The 18,299-nt window shown below is 42.6% G+C and overlaps 3 protein-coding genes across 5 annotated transcripts in view; all 3 read left to right on the top strand.

Annotated features, from left to right (window-relative positions):
* The window catches only part of LOC120468239 (uncharacterized), a 163,549-nt gene that overhangs the window by 29,447 nt on the left and 115,803 nt on the right, over positions 1–18,299 (top strand). The gene's annotated exons all lie outside the window — the stretch shown is intronic.
* The window catches only part of LOC120468246 (uncharacterized), a 167,872-nt gene that overhangs the window by 51,754 nt on the left and 97,819 nt on the right, over positions 1–18,299 (top strand). The gene's annotated exons all lie outside the window — the stretch shown is intronic.
* Positions 107–7,157, top strand: LOC120468242 (GTPase IMAP family member 8). 3 transcript variants are annotated; one of them, XM_039656951.2, is made up of 5 exons: positions 107–205; positions 779–811; positions 1,072–1,098; positions 3,968–4,648; positions 4,985–7,157. In XM_039656951.2, exons 1-5 carry the CDS (start codon positions 190–192, stop codon positions 5,710–5,712), a joined length of 1,485 nt encoding a protein of 494 aa, XP_039512885.2. In that variant the 5' UTR covers positions 107–189; the 3' UTR covers positions 5,713–7,157. The 3 variants fall into 3 exon arrangements, with proteins under 3 accessions (XP_039512885.2, XP_039512886.2, XP_039512883.2); XM_039656952.2 differs by lacking the exon at positions 779–811 and having other exon boundaries at positions 119–205; XM_039656949.2 differs by lacking the exon at positions 107–205 and having other exon boundaries at positions 213–811.

Below are 18,299 nucleotides of genomic sequence, written 5' to 3'. Positions count from 1 at the left end.
GTAAAATAAATAAATAAATAAATAAATAAATGAAATGAAATGAGATCTGTAATGAAATAGGACTAGGCTCATATAACGTCATTAGTGTAGTCTCCCCTACTGGACGCATCAGGAACAAGGGCGTAAAACTGCCGGCTCCAGGTCTGCAGCCTCCCCATATAGGTTCTATCCGTTTCCGCGTTGGACACAATGGCGCAGCTCGCTGGTAAGGTTTGATTATCAACAAAATATATATATTAACATGTTAAACGCGTCTATGATATGTAGGAAATCAAATCTCTTCCTACTTACGCAGTTATTTATATATGAATTATGCATTTATAGGAGCGTTTAAGAACGGAGAGTCCGACGGGCGGTGACATACGCAGGGTATATTAAAGTTAAACTTGACTGATTTTTTAAGAATAAATTGGAAGCAAATGATGCATTTGGCACTGTGTGTTTTTGTTAGCTATATCACCGCCACTTCAATAAAAGCATTAAAATCATTGTTTGCCTAAAAAAATGTCAGGCCTTGTATAAAAACGAGGAAATCTACCTATATGTTCGTTATTATTCTGACGCTAAATTTTCTCTTATCTTATTTTAAACATTCATTTAAAATAAGATCAAAACCATGCACGAAATAACACCAATAAATAAATGCAAACAGAAACAGGCGCATATGAATAATAGACGATTCTCCGTCATGTTATGCTTCAATCCATCAGTGAAAAAGCTTTTCTGTTATGCCTAATGTTCAGCAGATACTCTAACAGTGTGTGTGTGTGTGTGATAGGCAGAAGAAGTCTAGATTTTGCACTCCCCGACAGTAAGTCCATTAAATGATTATTTCAGTGTTTGATGTTTCTCTTCTCCTATGGAGAATCTTTAATGTTTTTGGTTGGTTTTCTGTTTGTCTTGTATACTATGTGATATATGAGGACATTAATAAATGATTATGCTAGTGCAGAAAAAGTGAATAAAATGCACATGGAAGAGACTTGTCTTAAACTTTAGGGTTGTTGATATTATTTCTGTTGTATGTTCATCAGATTCACTAACTGTGTGTTTTACTGTGTTGTTTTGCAGTGAGCGAAGATTCAGATCGCCTCAAAAGTAAGTCCATCTTACTAGAAAATGGATGAATGTATTAGTGATGCATCATTTAAAATTCTACAAAACAATGCTGAAGTAAAATAATGCCAAATGTTTGAATCAAAATGCCTGTTGAATTTCACTACTTGGAGAAAAAAAAATACAGCAATGTTCACAGCAATGCATCGACCATGCTTGCTGTGAATATTTGAGTTCAAAACATTTCAAGCAAATTTTCTCTATTAAAAATTCAATAATCCATATTCACCTGTCATATTTCACTTCCAAAATATTCAAACTGTTTACAAAAAACAACCTATAATATTCAACAAGCAATTTTCAGTCCATTTTATTTCGCTTTGCAAATTCGCTTCCACAAATTCAGTGGTTTAAATTCGACAGTAAATTCAACGTTGATGTCCAGTAAACTGCAGGAAAAGCAGTAGATTACCGAGCATAATCTCCATCTGCTGTTAGTCGCCCTCACCAGCATGGGGGGGCAAGCGCGTGACGAAGACCGAGCAACATACATACATATATCGACACCTGTGAAGAGACGACTCAACACCTGTGAAGAGACGACCCAACACCTGCGAAGAGACGACTCAACACCTGCGAAGGGACGACTCAACACCTGTGAAGAGACGACCCAACACCTGCGAAGAGACGACTCAACACCTGTGAAGAGACGACCCGACACCTGTGAAGAGACGACTCAACACCTGTGAAGAGACGACCCAACACCTGTGAAGAGACGACTCAACACCTGTGAAGAGACGACCCAACACCTGCGAAGAGACGACTCAACACCTGCGAAGGGACGACTCAACACCTGTGAAGAGACGACCCGACACCTGTGAAGAGACGACTCAACACCTGTGAAGGGACGACTCAACACCTGTGAAGGGACGACTCGACACCTGTGAAGAGACGACTCAACACCTGTGAAGAGACGACCCAACACCTGCGAAGAGACGACTCAACACCTGCGAAGGGACGACTCAACACCTGTGAAGAGACGACCCGACACCTGTGAAGAGATGACCCAACACCTGTGAAGAGACGACCCGACACCTGTGAAGAGACGACTCAACACCTGCGAAGGGACGACTCAACACCTGTGAAGGGACGACTCGACACCTGTGAAGAGACGACTCAACACCTGTGAAGAGACGACTCAACACCTGTGAAGAGACGACCCGACACCTGTGAAGAGACGACTCAACACCTGTGAAGAGATGACCCAACACCTGTGAAGAGACGACTCAACACCTGTGAAGAGACGACTCAACACCTGTGAAGAGACGACTCAACACCTGTGAAGAGATGACCCAACACCTGTGAAGAGACGACTCAACACCTGTGAAGAGACGACTCCACACCTGTGAAGAGACGACTCAACACCCGTGAAGAGACGACTCAACACCCGTGAAGAGACGACTCAACACCTGTGAAGAGACGACTCAACACCTGTGAAGAGACGACTCAACACCTGTGAAGAGACGACTCAACACCTGTGAAGAGACGACTCAACACCTGTGAAGAGACGACTCAACACCTGTGAAGAGACGACTCAACACCTGTGAAGAGAGGACTCAACACCTGTGAAGAGACGACTCAACACCTGTGAAGAGACGACTCAACACCCGTGAAGAGACGACTCAACACCCGTGAAGAGACGACTCAACACCCGTGAAGAGACGACTCAACACCCGTGAAGAGACGACTCAACACCCGTGAAGAGACGACTCAACACCTGTGAAGAGACGACTCAACACCTGTGAAGAGACGACTCAACACCTGTGAAGAGACGACTCAACACCTGTGAAGAGACGACTCAACACCTGTGAAGAGACGACTCAACACCTGTGAAGAGACGACTCAACACCTGTGAAGAGACGACTCAACACCTGTGAAGATATGACTCAACACCTGTGAAGAGACGACTCGACACCTGTGAAGAGACGACTCGACACCTGTGAAGAGACGACTCAACACCTGTGAAGAGACGACTCGACACCTGTGAAGGGACGACTCGACACCTGCGAAGAGACGACCCGACACCTGCGAAGAGACGACTCGACACCTGCGAAGAGACGACTCAACACCTGTGAAGAGACGACTCAACACCTGTGAAGAGACGACTCAACACCTGTGAAGAGACGACTCAACACCTGTGAAGAGACGACCCAACACCTGTGAAGAGACGACTCAACACCTGTGAAGAGACGACTCAACACCTGTGAAGAGAGGACTCAACACCTGTGAAGAGACGACCCGACACCTGTGAAGAGACGACTCAACACCTGCGAAGAGACGACTCAACACCTGTGAAGAGACGACCCAACACCTGTGAAGAGACGACTCGACACCTGCAATGAGACGACTGCAATACGCGCCAACCCGTTTGACTAAGGCTGTCGAGCCCCACTGGTGCGTCAATGCAGTTTCAGTGGCAACGGTTCCGTATGGCATATCACCTACTGCAAAACACAATATCTGCCCAACCACCCATCAGAGATGGAGATACAGAACCAGAAACAAGTGGAGCATGAACAATTTTAGTGATCAATGGTGACAGGGCTGGTAAACAAGCTTTCAGTAACAGAGTTGGTAGGGGGTCTAACTGGTAAGTCGAAGATTTAGATTTATCTATCAGACCCACTTTCTCTGAAATTGTTGGTAGTGTAAAGTTAGAGAAAACAGAGGGGGCGGTGGACATTATTTAACTTTGGACAGTACATTTTTATAATTTTGAAGGGGAAAATGACTGTGTGGTTTTGTCAATATGATTAAATGTAATTATATAATCAGATGAAAGCAAACTTATTCTTAAACTTATTCTTAATTCTTTCAAAAAAGCAAATTAAAGTGACGTTCTCTTTCACAGAGCCTGATGAACAACATGATGTAAACGATCTGAGGATTGTGCTGCTGGGAGTCTCTGGTGCTGGAAAGAGTCCAACGGCAAATGCAATACTGGGTCGAGAGGCATTTGAAGAAAGCAGTACCAGAGAGAGTGAGATACAGAGAGGTAGAGTAGAAGACAGAAACATCTCCATCATCGACACTCCAGGATTCTTCAACTCTCAGCTGACTGATGAAGAGCTGCAGAAGCAGATGATGAAGAGCCTGTCTCTCTCCGATCCTGGTCCTCACGCGTTCCTGCTCATCATCGACCTGGAGACTTGCAGAGAGGAGCCGAGGAACGTTGTGGAGCAAATCCAGGAGAACTTTGGAGATCAAGCTATGAGGTTCACTATGGTGTTGTTCATTGGAAGAGAAAAAATATTAAAAAAAGACTGGATTCAAATCAGTGAGAGTGAAAATATTAAAGAGCTGCTGAACTACTTTGAGGGAAGATATCATGTGATAAACAGCAAAAGTGAATGTGATCTCTATCAGATCACAACGCTCTTAAAGAGTATTGATGAAATGGTGAAGAACAATGGAGGGCAGCTGTACAGCCATGCAGGATGCCACAAGGATGTCAGGAAACAGATGGAAAGTCAGAAAGAGATGAAAGGACTGATACAGAAGATTGCTAGAGAAAGATCGCTAATAAAATTGGGTAAATATTTAGCCATTTGTGGTGTTATTTATTTTATGATGATTTTCATGTAAAAAAAATAATAAAATTCAACACGTTTACAAAGTAAACATTGTGTTGAAAAATCTGGAAATCCAGGTTTTTTAACACAATTGGAACCCCGGTTGTTTGATGGGAAAATAATTGTTAAGGGGTAAATTAACTTATTTTATATGCTTGTTCTGTCTTATATTTAGTCATGTTAAGTCATCTCAAGGCCCACTGAGTAAAGAGCCCCTATTGAGCGAAGACAAAACACTGAGTTATTAGTTATTATTAATGTAAATAACATTTTAAATTCCTCTCTCTCTTTCTCAGACCTGAGGATTGTGCTGTTGGGTAAAACTGGATCAGGAAAGAGTTCAACGGGAAACACCATCATCGGCGGCTTTGAGTTTGAGCAAGGTGTGTCCACTAAGTCTATTACTAGACAATGTCAAAGACATGTGACTGTAGTGGAGGAGGATAAAACCATCTCAGTGATCGACACTCCAGGACTATATGATACGGAAATGAGTGAAGAAGAACTGAAGAAAGAGATTGTGAAGTGCATCTACATGTCTGCTCCTGGTCCTCATGTGTTTCTGCTGGTCATCAGAGTGGGCGTGAGATTCACAGAAGAAGAGAAGAAAACAGTGAAATGGATCCAGAAACACTTTGGAGGAAAAGCTTCTCATCACACCATCATTCTGTTCACTCACACTGATCATCTGAAGGGGCTTTCATTAGATGAATATATTAGTGAAAGTAATGATCTCAAGGCTCTCATTAACGAGTGCGGTGGCAGATTTCACTCGTTCAACAATGAAGACATGAGTAATCGCTCTCAGGTCACAGAACTGCTGCAGAAGATTGATGAATTGGTGAGGATCAATGGAGGACAGCACTACACCAATGAGAGATTTCAAGAAGCCCAGAGACGGATTCAAGAAGAGGCTTTTAAACAAAAACTGAAAGACTATTGGAAAACAGCACTAGCCGCAGCAGGAGGAGTAGCAGCAGTAGGAGGAGCAATAGCAACAATAGCAATAGCAATTGCAAAATAAGGGCCATAATTAATCTGATTAGACAACAAAGACCAAATCTTCATATACTAATTTCTAATTCCGTTCTCTAAAAGATTTGATGAGAATTGCATTTTTGAGTTTTTTGAGACTGCCATGTTCAGTTCTGGGGTGCTTTTCCTGAAAGCATCGTTAGCCAACTATGGTCGCAAGTTCCGTCGTTATCTGCATAGTTCAACGAGTCGGTGTTTCCTGAAACCATCGTTCCAACGAACATTCGCAAACAGCATCGCAAAGTTGTGTGGTTTGAACGACAACTCTCGACCTATGGTTAGACGCATCGTTTCTATATCGCATGACATTTGGACGTAATAAATTCTTATCTTGAGCAAAATAAGCAAGCCGACATTCAGAACAACCGGTGTCTTTTATTTAGAATACATACAAATGGAATTTACGTCTTTTAGTTTGTCAAAAGATACGAAGTAACGTGTTTGAAAAGTGCGCATGTGCGAACGTGCTCTACTATGTAAGAACGAGCCAAATATTGAGTCTGGTAATAAAGCAAAACAACTGAGAACAATTAGAAATAGTCCTCAGTTGACATGTCTGTAATTTATATAAAACAAATCAAGCGTTAATTAGATATCAAACAGTTTCATTAAAAGTAGTTATTACTCCACCACGTGCGAAACCAACGTGGTTGAACGATACTTTGAGACAGTGGGTTTCGGGAAACAGTCGTGACTAGCTAGTTGATTTCTCCAACGAAGCATCGCACTATGGTAGTGAATCAGCGAGTTACATCATTGTACGGAAACGCATCCAAATGCATGGATAGTATGTATATTGATTATTTATCGCACTATGGTAGTGAATCAGCGAGTTACATCATTGTACGGAAACGCATCCAAATGCATGGATAGTATGTATATTGATTATTTATCGCACTATGGTAGTGAATCAGCGAGTTACATCATTGTACGGAAACGCATCCAAATGCATGGATAGTATGTATATTGATTATTTAATCTGTATTGTGATTGTAAAAACCTAAAAAAAATATATCTCTTGTCTGACGGTAGAGATCCAGTTGTCCGACACGACAGTCGCGTGTTGTCGCGACGCCTCCCCACATTTGTACTTTGATGGGCGTTCCTCAAGTTTACCGCTATGAGCGTGGTTTTGGGCCAGCGGCCAGTCTAGAACAGAGGACCTGCGAGAGACTTCCCCCCCGTCTCCATATGCTCTCCATATGCTTGGATAGTCGCGGCGCGTTCAACAGAATTCATTTGCATAAAGATGGGCATCGGCCAGCTTTTTGACGCGCAGCATTTTTCTAAATGAAGAGCCGCCTTCCCAGAATGCTTTACGGGCGCGTCGAAGTCACGTGACGTCACCCATAGTAACATGGGCGTAATTTGCGGGGGGTTAGGGGGGTTATGACCCCCTCAAAAATCAGACCCAGCTAATATAACCCCCCCCCCCCAATCATTCAGATTAGAATGAAATATTCCGAATTAATATGAAATACATTTGCCAGCAAAAAAGATAGTATCATACTTTAAATAATCTGTAATGTACCCTCTGCCCACCGCACCGACTTGGTATTACCCTTAATACTTGGTATTAAGGTCTGGATTATATGTGCATTACAGAGACCTGGCACCAACCAAATACATTTTCTTCTTTAAATGAGAGCTGTCCCCAAGGATATAGCTATCTCCAGAAAGCCCGTAGCATAGGGCGTGGTGGCGGCCTGTCCGTCATCTATCGCAGCGATCTGGAGTTATCTCTGCAACCATTACCAGAACTGTCTTCATTTGAATGCCTTGCATTTAAATGCAAGTCCCTTTCCCCTGTGCTGTTTCTCCTCATTTACCGACCACCAAAACCAAACCCACTATTTATCACTGAGATGTCAAATCTACTCACAACATTTTGCACATCCTCTGCTGATCTTATAATTTTAGGTGATATGAACATTCATGTTGACACCCCCTCCTGCCGTTTTGCGGCTGAATTTCTACAACTACTGGACTGTTTTAATTTAAAACAACTTGTTGGTGTTCCCACACACACCAGGGGGCATACCTTGGATCTGGTCATTACTAACTCTGCCCCTCTCACCAACCTGCATGCGTATGACTTGGGTGTGTCTGATCACAAGGCCATTTCTATGGTTTTGCCATCTCCATCCAGCCTCTCCAAGCCTAAGCGGAATATCTGTTTCAGAAAACTAAAAAACATTAACCAAGAACTTTTGGAAGCAGACCTTCAGCATCTTTCCACTCACTTTTCATCAGCCGACGAAGCAGTGGACTACTACAACAGCCATCTGAGCAGCCTCCTGAACCTCCATGCCCCTGTTAAAACAAGAACAGTCACCTTCACCCGCTCAGCTCCCTGGTTCACAGACAGGCTTCGTAAAATGAAGGCAGCAGGGCGGGTCCTTGAGCGCCGTTTCAGAGCCTCTGGCCTCACTGTCCACAAAGAAATTTACCGGGAGCAACAAAAAAAATATGCACAGTCCCTCAATGAGGCAAGGTCACAGTTTTACTCCGATGCCATCAGAAATAGCCCAGGAAATTCCAAACAGCTTTTTTCCACTATAAACCATCTTCTCAAACCACAATCTCCATCACTTACCACCATTACAGAAGAGCAGTGCAATAAATTCATGGATTTCTTCACATCAAAAACTGCACATATTCGCTCAGCCCTTTCTGGTCCTCCCACCCAAACTGTCCCCCCAAAATCTACCGTCTCCAAACCCTTAAACTGCTTTCCTGAGATTTCATCTGAAGAGGTGCAGAACATCATTAGGAAAATGAAATCCTCCACCTGTCCCCTGGACCCTCTCCCAACCTTTCTGGTAAAAACCCATATCACTGTCCTAAGTCCCCTGATCACCTCTGTTATAAATAATTCTCTCCAAACTGGTCACGTTCCCCCTGTTTTAAAAAATGCCATTATCACACCACTGCTCAAAAAACCCACTCTTGATTCTAAAGTCCTATCCAACTATAGGCCCATCTCCAATCTTCCTTTCATATCAAAAGTACTTGAGAAAGCAGTTGCCACCCACCTTCAAAATCACCTCAAACATAATCACCTCTTTGAAAAATTCCAGTCAGGTTTTCGCTCTGCACACAGCACAGAGACTGCCCTAGTCAGAGTCACAAACGACCTTCTCATATCATCCGATGCTGGCTCTCCCTCCCTTCTCATCCTCCTTGACCTTTCTGCTGCATTTGATACTGTCGACCATGGCATTCTTTTAAACCGGCTCCACCTCACTACTGGACTAAATGACACTGCCCTCAGTTGGTTCAGATCATACCTCACAAACCGGACAGAATACATCTCCCTGGGCCACTCCAAATCGAAACCACACACGGTTACTTGTGGTGTCCCCCAGGGGTCAGTCCTTGGGCCCATCCCCTTTATCCTCTACCTCACCCCACTTGGCCAAATCATCAGCCGTCACAAAATTTCATTTCACTGCTATGCCGATGATACACAGCTCTATGTAAATGCCACAGCTGACCCCCCCGGCTCACAGTCATCCACATCAAAACTCATCACTTGTCTGGAGGAGATAAAGGTATGGATGGAACACAACTTCCTTCAACTAAATAGCTCCAAAACCGAAGCCATCCTGGTTGGCACTCCTCACCAGGTTAAATCATCACTCATAACCAGCATCACTTTTTCTGGCACCATCATCCCCCTCTCACAAACAGTCACTAATCTTGGTGTAAAAATGGACCCCCAACTTGCTTTCGAAGCCCATATAAATCACCTTTGTAAGACTTCTTTCTACCATCTCCGTAACATCTCCAAAGTCCGGTCCATTCTCTCCCTCTCAGATGCTGAAAAGCTGGTTCATGCCTTTGTCTCCTCCAGACTGGATTACTGCAACGCACTTCTCATTGGGATTCCTAGAAAGAGTCTGCAGAGGCTTCAGTACATCCAAAACTCTGCAGCTAGGATCCTGATGAGAGTCCGGAAACATGAGCACATTACCCCCATTCTCCACTCACTCCACTGGCTTCCCATCTCCACCAGGATTGAGTACAAGGTTTCTCTTCTCACACATCAGTGTATCTATGGTCATGCCCCACCCTACCTCAAAGAACTTATCAACCCACATAACACAACACGTTCTGTCCGCTCCACCCACTCAAACCTCCTCCACATACCCAGAACCAGACTTACGACAATGGGAGATAGGGCCTTTTGTGCTGCTGCCCCAAAACTGTGGAATGCTCTCCCTGACACCTTGAGGGCACCTCAATCCACTGAATGTTTTAAAAAAGGCCTTAAGACATTCCTTTTTTTTTTTTTTTTTTTAAATGAACTGTTTATCTTTTATTGTTTTTAACCTGTAGCACTTTGAGATCCTTGGATGAAAAGTGCGTTATAAATTAAACGTATTATTAGGGGTTCAAGCACAAAGTGCTGAAACCCTATTGTTATTGTTAATTTACCCATAATGCAACATTCTCCATGTAAAACTGATCGTGCAGGACGAACCGTAAGTCCTAGAGACCTGAAACTTTGTGGGCTGGTAGTACTCATATCCGCCGACAGCGTCACAAAGGCGCGCCCCGATCGGCCTGACGGGGGCGCTACAGCGGGCAAAAGTACGAAATTGCTCATAACTCCTCAACCGTCGGGCGTAGGCTCAAGTGTCTTACATCGTTGGAATCCTTGGCTCCAGCCGGGCAAGATGCATGCCTCGGATTGGCTCGTCACCCTGGGTACATTTTCGGGTATTTTGCGTTTTTCGTAAAACCTACTTTTGCGAACTAGTCCTAGGTTTTTGGCCCGGCCGGAACCAAACCAATGCGGCGAGATTCTATGGACTCCGAATGTCAATAATTATCAAAAAAAAGTTGAAATTTGGGTTCACGGTCCCTGAGGGCCGCCAAAACGTCCCAAGTGGGAGGAGCCCCTTTGACTAAATGGCCTATAACTCGTCAACGGAACGAGATATTTGCACCAAACTCAACGCACCTGTGTGAGAGCTCATTCTGTGGTCGCGTTAAAAAGGACGGGGCGACTGGCCACTTGGTGGCGCTATAACTGTTAAAAAGGTGCCAAAATGATGTATTTCTATGGCAAATCCCATGAAATGGATGAAAGCGGCCCTCTACCTGCCTGATTTGCATGAAACCTCACAAAACCGGGCGTGCGCATGCGTCAACTGACCCAATAGAGGCCTGGAAACTTTTATGGATGTCGGTCCACCGGTGGCCCTTTAACTGTTATAAAGGGGAAAAATGCTCCATAAAATCATATGCAGAATGACATTTAAGTGACTGAAAAATGGTCTGCTCTGCTCAAAACTTCACCAAATTAGCTGAGCATGTGCGCCATATTATTCTAAGGAAGCGTGCAAAGTTTTATGGAGATCGGGCCATCGGTGGAGGTGGCGCGGTTTAAAAGGTGAAAAAACAAAACACCACATTTCCATGAAAAATGAGCTAAAAAGGCAAAAAAGCGACCCTCTCCACTCCAAGGCACATGTTAAAAAGCGTGATAAAGTTTTTGGAACGCAGCAGTGCAAGCGCCAAGTGCGTAGACCCAACGGTTTTATTTTTATAGGCCTTTTTAGTCCCTTTTTAGCCCCTATTATTAGGGGTTCAAGCACAAAGTGCTGAAACCCTATTGTTATTGTTAATTTACCCATAATGCAACATTCTCCATGTAAAACTGATCGTGCAGGACGAACCGTAAGTCCTAGAGACCTGAAACTTTGTGGGCTGGTAGTACTCATATCCGCCGACAGCGTCACAAAGGCGCGCCCCGATCGGCCTGACGGGGGCGCTACAGCGGGCAAAAGTACGAAATTGCTCATAACTCCTCAACCGTCGGGCGTAGGCTCAAGTGTCTTACATCGTTGGAATCCTTGGCTCCAGCCGGGCAAGATGCATGCCTCGGATTGGCTCGTCACCCTGGGTACATTTTCGGGTATTTTGCGTTTTTCGTAAAACCTACTTTTGCGAACTAGTCCTAGGTTTTTGGCCCGGCCGGAACCAAACCAATGCGGCGAGATTCTATGGACTCCGAATGTCAATAATTATCAAAAAAAAGTTGAAATTTGGGTTCACGGTCCCTGAGGGCCGCCAAAACGTCCCAAGTGGGAGGAGCCCCTTTGACTAAATGGCCTATAACTCGTCAACGGAACGAGATATTTGCACCAAACTCAACGCACCTGTGTGAGAGCTCATTCTGTGGTCGCGTTAAAAAGGACGGGGCGACTGGCCACTTGGTGGCGCTATAACTGTTAAAAAGGTGCCAAAATGATGTATTTCTATGGCAAATCCCATGAAATGGATGAAAGCGGCCCTCTACCTGCCTGATTTGCATGAAACCTCACAAAACCGGGCGTGCGCATGCGTCAACTGACCCAATAGAGGCCTGGAAACTTTTATGGATGTCGGTCCACCGGTGGCCCTTTAACTGTTATAAAGGGGAAAAATGCTCCATAAAATCATATGCAGAATGACATTTAAGTGACTGAAAAATGGTCTGCTCTGCTCAAAACTTCACCAAATTAGCTGAGCATGTGCGCCATATTATTCTAAGGAAGCGTGCAAAGTTTTATGGAGATCGGGCCATCGGTGGAGGTGGCGCGGTTTAAAAGGTGAAAAAACAAAACACCACATTTCCCTGAAAAATGAGCTAAAAAGGCAAAAAAGCGACCCTCTCCACTCCAAGGCACATGTTAAAAAGCGTGATAAAGTTTTTGGAACGCAGCAGTGCAAGCGCCAAGTGCGTAGACCCAACGGTTTTATTTTTATAGGCCTTTTTAGTCCCTTTTTAGCCCCTATTATTAGGGGTTCAAGCACAAAGTGCTGAAACCCTATTGTTATTAGGGGTTCAAGCACGAAGTGCTGAAACCCTATTGTAATTGTACTGATTTTTAGGGGTTCAAGCACGAAGTGCTGAAACCCTATTGTTTTTGTACTGATTTTTATTATTATTAGGGGTTCAAGCACGAAGTGCTGAAACCCTATTGTTTTTGTATTGATTTTTAGGGGTTCAAGCACGAAGTGCTGAAACCCTATTGTTTTTGTATTGATTTTTAGGGGTTCAAGCACGAAGTGCTGAAACCCTATTGTAATTGTATTGATTTTTATTAGGGGTTCAAGCACGAAGTGCTGAAACCCTATTGTAATTGTATTGATTTTTATTAGGTGTTCAAGCACGAAGTGCTGAAAACCTATTGTAATTGTACTGATTTTTATTATTATTATTATTATTATTTTTCTTCCGCCGTAAAACGCATCGTACAGACCAAACCGTAAGTGCTGGAGCTCTGAAACTTTGTCAGATGTTAGTACAAAAATCGAGGAGAGGTTATCAAATTATGAGCCCGATTGGCCCATAGGTGGCGCTATAATAATCAATTGCGCGAAACTGCTCATAACTCCTAAACCGTAAGTCGTACACTCAAGTGTCTTATATCATTGGAAAGCTGGTCACCTGACGAAAAAAACGTATATCTCCGATTTCATTTCCGCCATGATAGATTTTCCGCCATTTTGAATTTTGTCGAAAAACTACTTTTGCGAACTAGTCCCTGGTTTTTTACCCGATCGGAACCAAACCAGTGCAGAAATGTTCTCTGGAGTCTGCAGATCAATAATTATTGAAAAAAAGTAGAAATTTCTATTTCCGGTCGCTAGGGGACGCAAAATAAACGTTGTGGGAGGAGCCTATTTTACTAAAATGGCTATAACTCGAGAAGTAAATAAGATATCTTCACCAAACTCGGTACACATGTGTAGGAAGTCAATTTGAGGTGACACAAAAAAAATGGTGACGATTGAACACTAGGTGGCGCTATAAACTGAAAAAAACATAAATTCAACTGACCGTTTGTCCGATTGACTTGAAAATTGGTATGCAGTGTCGTGGTCCAAGGCCCCATCTATGTGTGTGAGGACATTGGTGTATCTCAAAAAACATGGCCGCCATTGGCCAATGAAATTTGAGCACCAATGAAACAAGGTTAACGGTGGCCGATCGGAACGAAACTCGATGGGCGTGTTAGACTCATGGCCTAAGAGGTCTGTAAGAGTTTTGAAAGAAATTGGCCACTAGTTGGCGCTAATGAGTTTATTGGCTCTGTAATCACGTGGAGTTGCACCCATGCCCACGAAATGCATATAATTGGATAGATCTCCTCATACTGAACCACTTTGCCAATAGAACCATTGCTGTCAATCAAATCGTTCATTAAATATTCACGAATATGTTAAAAACCTACATTTGCAAACTAGTCCCTGGTTTTTCGTCCAATCGGAACCAAACCAGTCTAGGCCTATTCTCTGGACTCTCTAAATCAATAGTTATCAAAAAAATGTTGAGATTTTACATTTGTTTTGCTATAACAGGGTCGTTTACTAAATGGGCGGGACAAAATGCACCGAAAAGCCTATAAATCCTAAAGGAAAACTCAGAACTTCACAAAAATTGATAAGCATATGTGTCATAACATGCCGAAGAAGCATGAACAGTTTCATGGAGATCGGACCATAGGTGGCGCTATAACTGTTAAAAAGCATAAAAACCATGTATTTCCAATGGTAAATTGCCTATATTGGCTGTAAATGGTGTTTTCCATCTATTATGTCAGTGGAAAAATGTGTGTTATATAAAACTGAATGCCTTTTGATGCTGTTGTGCTTAAAGGCCTTAAAGGTCTGAACTGCTTGAACACCGATAAATGCTGCTTGCAGCTTTAATTATTATTATTATTCTGCCGTAAAACGCATCGTGCAGACCAAACCGTAAGGGCTGGAGACCTGAAACTTTGTCAGATGGTAGTACAAAAATCGAGGAGAGGTTATCAAATTATGAGCCCAATTGGCCCATAGGTGGCGCTATAGCGACCAATTGCGCGAAATGGCTCATAGCTCCTAGACCGTAAGTCGTACACTCAAGTGTCTTATATCATTGGAAAGCTGGTCACCTGACGAAAAAAACGTATATCTCCGATTTCATTTCCGGTATGCAAATTTTTCCGCCATTTTGAATTTTGTCAAAAAACTACTTTTGCGAACTAGTCCCTGGATTTTTGCCCGATCGGAACCAAACCAGTGCAGAAATGTTCTCTGGAGTCTGAAGATCAATAATTATCAAAAAAATGTTGAAATTTCTCGTTTCGGTCGCTAGGGGAAGCAAAATAAACGTTGTGGGAGGAGCCTATTTTACTAAAATGGCTATAACTCGAGAAGTAAATGAGATATCTTCACCAAACTCGGTACACATGTGTAAGAGTTCAATTTGAGGTGACAGTAAAAAAATCGCGACGATTGAACACTAGGTGGCGCTATAAAATGAAAAAAACAGATAAACACCTGACCGTCAGTCCGATTGACTTGAAAATTGGTATGCAGTGTCTTGGTCCAAGGCCTCATGTAAGTCTATAAGGACATTGGTGTATCTCAAAAAACATGGCCGCCATCGGCCAATGAAGTTTGAGCATCTATGAAACAAGGTTAACGAAGGCCGATCGGAACGAAACTCGTTGGGAATGTTCGACTCATGGCCCTAGAGGTCTGTAAGAATTTTGAAAGAAATCGGCCACTAGTTGGCGCTAACGAGTTTTATTGCTCTGTAATCACGTGGTGTTGCAAACACCCCCACAAAATGTATATCAATTGATAGATCTCCTCATGATGAACAACTTTGCCTCAAGAACCATTGCTGTCAATCAATTCGTTCGTTAAATATTCACGAATATGTTAAAAACCTACTTTTGCGAACTAGTCCCTGGTTTTTTGCCCGATCGGAACCAGACTAGTCTAGGATAATTCTTTGGACTCTCTTGATCAATAATTATCCAAAAAAAGTTCAACTTTGTCATTTGTCTTGCTATAACAGGGTCATTTACAAAAGGGCGTGACAAAAAGCCCCCAAAAGCCTGTAAATCCTAAAGAAAAACTCAGAACTTTACAAAAATTGATGAGCATATGTGTCATAACATGCTGAAGAAGCATGCACAGTTTCATGGAGATCGGACCATAGGTGGCGCTATAACTGTTAAAAAGCTTTAAAACCATGTATTTCCAATGGTAAATTGCCAGTATTGGCTGTAAATGGTGTTTTCCATCTCTGATCATATCATAATGTTAAAACCAGTGCAGTACAATTCTCTGGACTCTCTAGATCAATAATTATAACAAAAAGTTGAACTACGTCATGTGGATGACTATAATAGGATGGCTTCAACATTTAGTGTGTTGAAGCCATCTATTACTACACTTTCAGTGTCCCTGAAAGCGTTGATCTCTTCAATAAACAAGTCAGAACACGTGACATTAAATAATCATGAACATTTTCAGACAGATCTGACAAAATATGCCTAAATAACAGTTAAAAAAGGTGAAATGATATCAATATGATGGTCTATTAAGCCAATAAGTGGTGTTTTACTGCCCTCTGCTGTTCAAAATAGTAAGTGTCTCACTACTCAACTATAATTAATATTATGACTTTATTAATGATCTATTTTAACATTTGCAATCACATTTAGTCAAATATTGATCACAATCATTTTTTTTGTCAAAGTTTATCACTTCAGTTGTTCTGAATCTTCACATAATTGCTATTAACGTGGTAAATAGCTATACTATATTCCTAGAATCACATTAAAATCCAATCATCCAAGCCCCAATCACTGTAAATAATGATAAATCATGCTAGAACGTGGTAAATTAATGTACACTATGGTCAGAGGTGTAGTGGTAAAAAAAGAGGTGGGTAAACTATAAATTCTGGTGTATTATTTCGAATAATAAGACACTATGGGCTGTTACTCTAGGGGCTGATCAAATTAAATCATTTACACTGAAAAAACACAATTGCATAAAATAATGTTATGACATTTATTTAAATTTACATAAGAAACTGGGAAAGAATGATACTACTTTTAAACATTTAACACTAAACCGCCAGTAGGTGGTGGCAGGCGACCGTCTTAATGAGTGAGTCATTCAATTCATTCATTCAAACGATTCGTTCAAACGGCTGATCATTCAAGAATGAGACTAGTCTCAGCCTCAGACGTCACGCCCACGGAACGTTGGCTAAACGTCTGATGCATATGGTACACTTAACTGGAAACACTTCAGGAATGTCGAAGTCGTCATCTGATTGGTTGAATTTTATCGTATTTCCGGGGGGCGTCAGTGTCGCGTTTATTTTCGGTCCGCCGGGAAACAAAGTGCAGACGTGTGATTGCGGAAGAAAAACTGTTGTGTTTATGAGTGACAATGAGCATTAATCAAGATCAGCTAAACGTAGTTGTATGTCCCCTCCATCTATTATGGAAGATCAAGTGAAGTGCTTAATTGCGAAGGGGATATCAGCCGCGTTTGTGGGCAAACATGAAACAACAGACGCTGACATCGCAGCTGGCCGAGATTCAGTATTCGGGCGCACACTGGATTATAAGGTGCATAAGATACTGCAGAGTCAAACGTTTGACTGCGAGTATTCAATGTGTGGCGGCTCGCTGACAGCTAACGTTACAGCTGGCTGTTTTGAATGAGACGAGCCGGTTACTGTGAACGGGGAGCGCTTTATGAACATAACTGTGACGCACGAGCAGCGCCGGGGACAGTGTGTCTGAGTGAACGCTCGTGAGCACGTGATTTACACACATAACCTGATTTATACGAGGTTGAACTGGCCGTGTGACAAAGCGGGCATAAGATGGACATGAGCGCGAGTTCGTGGGTGAATTTAATAACGCGGACCGTTGTTAACGAGCGCCTCCGGTGACTGCTGCTGACTGACTTGTTGCACGCCGGTCTGATGTTGTGGGGACATTTCCACGCCCCGAAACGTGACACTGAATGAAACGAACTGTAATTGGTTGTTTGACATGTCGGTCAAACGGCCTTATGGGCGGGCCTTGGCCAAAGAAAGCTGCTATGAATTCCAGACCTTCAGCCGTCAGTCTGAAGGTCTGGCTACGCGAGACTAGAATGAGACCGATGTTTTTGAATGTGTCTTTGAATCTTTGACTCAATCGATTCGTTCAAAATGCTGAATGATTCAGTAATGAAAACACGTCGAGTGTTCCTGTGACATGTGCCGTGGTTCTGCTGTGTTGTTTGGAACTATTTTCGCTGCTGAAACACAACAAAAACAGCCAATATAGCATCTAAAATGTAAGTGATTTAATTTTTTACTGTTTATTGAACTGTTGTAGGAAATCAATGTCACATTTTCAATCGTGATGGTGTTCAGGAAGAATAAGAGACCCCATTTACACCTGGTATTAAAATGCGATCTGTATCCAGACAAGTTATCCGGATAATAAGTACCGATTCCATTTACACCTGGCCACATAAATGTGTTTTTGCAAAACGGATATAAATCCGATCTTAAACTCCCGCGTATGCAGATTTAATGGATTGAACGACACCAAAAGCAACAGATATGAGCTGCATTTCGTTGGTCATCAGCTAATTTCCAAATCAAAGACATCAATAAAAGAGTGGCAACACCGCTGGTAAGATAATTTCGTTTCTTTACTTGAAGATGATTGTGTGTTAAGCGTCTGTGACTTACTTTCACTTTTATTTGCGATGTTTGCACGT

Source organism: Pimephales promelas, chromosome 3, assembly GCF_988280905.1.
Source record: "Pimephales promelas chromosome 3, fPimPro1.hap1.1, whole genome shotgun sequence".
In the NCBI taxonomy this organism is placed as follows: domain Eukaryota; kingdom Metazoa; phylum Chordata; class Actinopteri; order Cypriniformes; family Leuciscidae; genus Pimephales; species Pimephales promelas.
The sequence above is the reverse complement of the archived record's forward strand: the minus strand, read 5'-3'. Positions and strand labels throughout refer to the sequence as shown.